The sequence below is a fragment of the Babylonia areolata genome, chromosome 29, assembly GCF_041734735.1.
Source record: "Babylonia areolata isolate BAREFJ2019XMU chromosome 29, ASM4173473v1, whole genome shotgun sequence".
Taxonomy (NCBI): domain Eukaryota; kingdom Metazoa; phylum Mollusca; class Gastropoda; order Neogastropoda; family Buccinidae; genus Babylonia; species Babylonia areolata.
The window spans coordinates 15,678,786-15,684,074 of NC_134904.1; the positions used below are offsets into that span (position 1 = coordinate 15,678,786).

At 42.5% G+C, this 5,289-nt stretch overlaps 1 protein-coding gene across 1 annotated transcript in view; it reads right to left on the minus strand.

The window, feature by feature from the left end:
• Positions 1-5,289, minus strand: part of LOC143302165 (uncharacterized) — a 40,681-nt gene continuing 35,392 nt past the window's right edge. Inside the window, exons 4-5 of the mRNA XM_076616703.1 lie at positions 4,030-4,889; positions 1-2,440 (exon numbers count right to left, since the gene is read on the minus strand). Of these exons, the coding sequence (XP_076472818.1) occupies positions 2,200-2,440; positions 4,030-4,889 (1,101 nt within the window). The 3' untranslated portion in view covers positions 1-2,199. The remainder of the gene's footprint in view (positions 2,441-4,029; positions 4,890-5,289) is intronic.

The window sequence follows — 5,289 nt, forward strand, 5'->3', positions numbered from 1 at the left end:
GGGATGGTGGGAGGGCAAGTGGGGTGAAAAGTTTGAAAACATGATTAAAGCAATGACACTGGTAAGACCTGAAAAACTGCTTGTGGACATTCATGTCATTTCAAGGTCTTGTTGCTGATGTACTGAAGACCATGAGCCACAGAAAAGTGTTCTGCACGTTTGTTGTTGTTTTAATTATATTATCCAGTCTTTTAATAGTAGCAGCATCTGCCTGAAACATATGAGGGCCTGAATGCATGATCACACACACTGAACATTCCAAAATAAACATAATGTCAGTCAAAAATAACACATAGAACTCTGATAATATTCAAAAATAAGGTATAGAACATATTCACAAAATCAAACAATGAGACAGAAATCATGCATGGTGCTTTTTTTTTTTTTTAATCATTTGCTGGGAAATTCAATATAAAAAGAAAATTTTGAGACACACAAGAGACAAGCTTTTTACCCAACCTCTGTAAACATTAAAAAAAATACAGAAAGATTATAATATAGTTTGTAGTTTGATACAAAAACTGTACATTTTTTTCTATACTATCATGGGGGAACATATCAGTGAAAAGAGTTCCCTTCAAAGGGGTCTGAAGTAAGGATATCAAATTTAGTTTTGCAACATTTCTAGTTGTTGAAGAAAAGGGCTGCTACACATGGCGATAAAGCACTTAGTATAGAACATATACATGCATATCAATATGTACATATTCATTGACATGAACATTTAACCTGGTCACTGTAACATTAACACTGAGCATGAATATGCTCTCAGTCTTCAGCTATTCTAAACAACAATTAAATGCATGTGTATGGAGCAAAGCTCGGCTATTGAAAATAAGGTCAAAGGTTTGTGGCAGTGACACTGATGATTTTAAGACCTGAGAACCCTGCAGTTTGCAAAAAAAAATGAAAGAACATAATGCTGTCATCAAGGTCACTGGCATGCCACTAATGGTGATTTCGACATCACTTAAAAAAATGTAAAAAATTAATCTTGCAATGCTGGGTACTGGCAAAGTGAACTTGTACAGCTATAAATTTCATATCTTGTTTACCAGCAGTTAACGTGTAAAAGCTGCATTTGTCATACTATCATGTCATATCTATATCTGCCATAGCTTGTTCATAATTAAATGATTATGGCAAACATCCCTGTTGCAATTAATTACTCCTGTCACAATTCATTATCCATGTTGCATCTATTATCCCTGTCACAATGTATTATCCCTGTCACAATGTATTATCCTTGTCACAATCTGTTATCTCTGTCACAATCTATTATCCCTGTCACAATCTATTATCTGTTGCAATTCATCATCCCTGTCACAATCTATTATCCCTGTCACAATCTATTATCTCTGTCACAATCTATTATCCCTGTCACAATTTATTATCTGTTGCAATTCATCATCCCTGTCAGAACTTACTTTCTGTTTCTAACAAGGCTGTTAATTCAAACACAAATTTTGTTTAAAATGGCATTTGCCTTTATCATGTTCAGTTCACTGTCAACAGAATACTAGTTGTCATGGACACACTGCATATATGTATACACTGCTCCCCAACTGAACATAATCCCATTCCTGATCAAGTCTTTTGTCCTTTCCACTGTTTCTAAAATGACCAAAGGATACTGCCCTCAGCCTATCCTATCAGCTGGTTTTTTTTTGTTTTTTGTTTTTTTACTGTTTCCTGTTCAAAACTTGTAACATAATGACCCTATTTTATTTTGTTCAGCATGAACACTGTCAATACCAAACTTTATTCAATGCCATGAAATAACTATGTCTATTGTAGTTAGTGTTAGTGAAACATGCTTTAGTTACTTTGAGTTTATCAATTCATCTGAAATAACTATGTCTATTGTGGAAAATGTTAGTAAAACACATTTTAGTTACTTTGAGTTTGATCAGTTCATAGACCAGCTTGGCACTTCAAACATTAAGGCCAATATAAAAAAAAAGACAGATCCATAAAATGGATTCCTAATATTTACACATTTCAATAGCATTCATTACTATTCTGTACACACCCAGTGAGTAGGTATCGTAAAGAACATGAGACACAGTTTAAGATGCTTGACGCTTTGAGAAAGTTTTGCAAGAGAAAAAGCAAAACATTCACACTTTCACATGATATATTCATAGACTCAATGAGCAGATATTGCTATAAATATGAGCGATAACGTGATACAGCAGGTCAGTAAGCGAAAGCGAAGTTCTTGTATCGGTAATTGACGCCCTCTCTCTTCTGCAGTTCCATGCGTTTCGCACAGAGGCCCTCTGACAGCCAGTCTTGGTGCACGTCGAACGTGGCCAGACGTCGGGGGATGGTGTTGAGGAAGAACGTCTCCTTGCTCTCCATGTGCACAGACGGAGGTTCTGGGGGCACCACTGGCTCCTCACACTTCACTGTGTATGGCAGCCGTTTGGTTGTCTTCCTGCCATGACAAGCACACGTGTACAGAGTGTGTCAAAATGAGTTAAAAAGGTTAACTCACTCAGTACGGCCAGTCCTCTCTTCTCCTCTACACAGACCCCTCGGATGTTCAGTGGGTGTCTGAATGACCCAACCTTTAGCTTCCGTCGTCAGAATTGTGGTTTTCTTTGTCAACATTTAAATCTTCAGTATGAGAGGCTTCCGACTGCAATATTTTGATGATGGTAATTGGGGTGAAACGCTGTCAACGTCGTCTCTTTCGCCATTCGTATGAAGAGAGTTAAAGGCTCCAGGTTAGAGGAGGAAGGTGACAGAATGTTTAAGATGCTTATAAGCCATTACAGTGTCTGTAAGAGACTGGGTTCAAATCATGGTCTCACCCTTTCACCTTATAAACCATTACAGTGTCTGTAAGAGACTGGGTTCAAATCATGGTCTCACCCTTTCACCCAAGTTTGTCTGGAAAATGAAACTGAGTGTCCAGTCATTCCTATGAGATGATAAACCACGGTCCTGTGTGTAGCATGCATTTGATGCACAGATAAATAAAAAAAAACACCTATGGGAACAGATCTTGCCCTCTAGCAAAATCTGTAGAAGAAATCAACTCTGATAAGTACATAAATATAAATGCATGCACTAAAGACCTGACAAAGCGCTTTCAGTCAAGCTGCTGGTCAGGCATGTGCCTAGCTGATGTGGTGTAACATATATGGATTTCTCCAAGCGCAGTGATACCTCCTTGAGAAAGTGAAACTGCAAAAAGGTTAAAGGTCTCATGGCCTTTGATGGCCACTGGAGCAGTGAATTCATATCCACTGTGTCTATGGCCCCATACAGGAAGGTGGGGCCCAATCCTCTCCTGCTGTTTTAACCTTCCCTGAATTAACTCTCTCCATACGAACGGCAAAAGAGATGACGTTAACAGCGTTTCACCCCAGTTACCGTCATCAAAATATTGCAAGCGGAAGGCTCTTATACTGAAGAGGTGAATGTTGACAAAGAATACCACAATTCTGACGACGGAAGCTAAAGGTTGGGTCATTCAGACACCCACTGGACATTCGAGGGGTCTGTGTAGAGGAGAAGAGAGGGCTGGCCGTACTGAGTGAGTTAAGTCAGGTTCACGCCTGGGTGGACACAACACCATGCTGAAACAGGGCTTTAATAATGATCACAGGTGAACACTGGATCATGTAAGTCCAACACTTTACGGATTCTGCCATGGTGCTTCCTATGTGTTGAAATAGGCACATGATAAAGAAACACATTTTACACATTTTACATGGACAAATCATTAGGCCATACACACATAACTGATCACAGCAGCATTTCTATTATTCACCCCCAAAATCAGAGTATACTTGCCAAATGACAGCAAAGGAAAAAAAACAACCCAATACATCTGAAAACCTGTGCATAGAAATCAGCAAACATGGGAGTTAAGACTTAGTCTACATATGCTAAAAAGATAATTTTTTTTAGTCAAATTTAAAAAAAAAAAAATGAAGTGGCCAACCACCCACAAACCCACCATTTATCACGTTCGTATGCATATGGTTACAAAAAAAGAAACCTGTCCAGCCTTACTTGATGTTGTAGGGGTCTCCGTGGACCTCGGCACGCCAGCCGTACCTGTCCACCACCTGCTGGTAGTCAGGGCTGGGGGAACGGTCCTCCTCAATCACCAAGTCCTCCAGACTGGGCGTGGGGGGCATGGGGTTCATGGGTCGATGCTGCACGTTCCCGGGGCTGTTCCCCTCCTCCTCCTCCCATGCCCTGCACAGACGTTCCTCATCGCTGACGGTGAACAGCCTGTCTTGCTGCATCTCCACCTGGTCCTGGTAGCTGTGTCTGGTGTAGACAGCGGTGTCAGAGGCACACCTGGATGGCCTGGCAGAGTACACGGGGCGTTGCGGAACGGGGGTTTTATCGCGGCGGGTCGTGGCACTCTGGATGCGCTCCCGCCTCACGGTCTGGCCGCCATGCCCTCTGGTGGTGCTGGGGGCGGAGCTGGGTGGGCGGGGCTGCTGCTTCTTCTGCTGGTACTGCTGCTGCCTCAGCATGTTGTCAAAGCGTCGCTGCTTCTCCACCTGCTTCCTCTTCTCTTCCTTCTCTTTCTGCATCTGCCGCTGGTAGTCCTCCTGGACCTTCTTGCGGCTGGTGATGCCGTCCGCGCTGCCCAGGGAGGCTCTGGAGGACACGGAATGCTGAGGGGTTGGGGTTCGGGGATAGGAGTCTGGCCAGTATATAGTGGGCGGTGAGTGGACCTCCACCCCGCCATCCCCTGTGGGGATAAACACGTAGCCTGAGTCCCCACCCGCTCCTGGTTCTCGGGGCGGTAAGGGTGTGCCAAACACTTCTTCTGCAGTGGCTGAGGGCACGAATGGTTTGTCATACTTGTTCTTGATCTGCTGGGTGGGCCACTGGACCTCGGGTTTGCTTTCCATCTGTGGACAGATAGCTTCATGTAAGGAAACTTCCAGAATGTTTTTGATACTGATTTGAAAAACTTCCACAAAACATAACTGGGTCCAAGACGCTGAAAGTCCTGAAAAATCTTTCATCTGCTTTAGTCAGGTCCAGGCTTACATATGTCTACCCCAACACAATCAGGAGGCAGGTCTTGTGATCCCAGTCTTGACAAAAAAAAAGAGAGGATAATTTCATATTTAAGAAAAATCATTCCGTTTTGTCAGCAGAGCTGGTTGCTCTTCCTATGACACTGAGAAATATTGTAACCTTTTTTGATTGATATGGATTCTTACATAGTGCCTATCCTTGGTCCGAGATCAAGCTCTAAGCACTTTACAAACACAGGGTCATTTGCACAACAGGCTGCCTACCTGG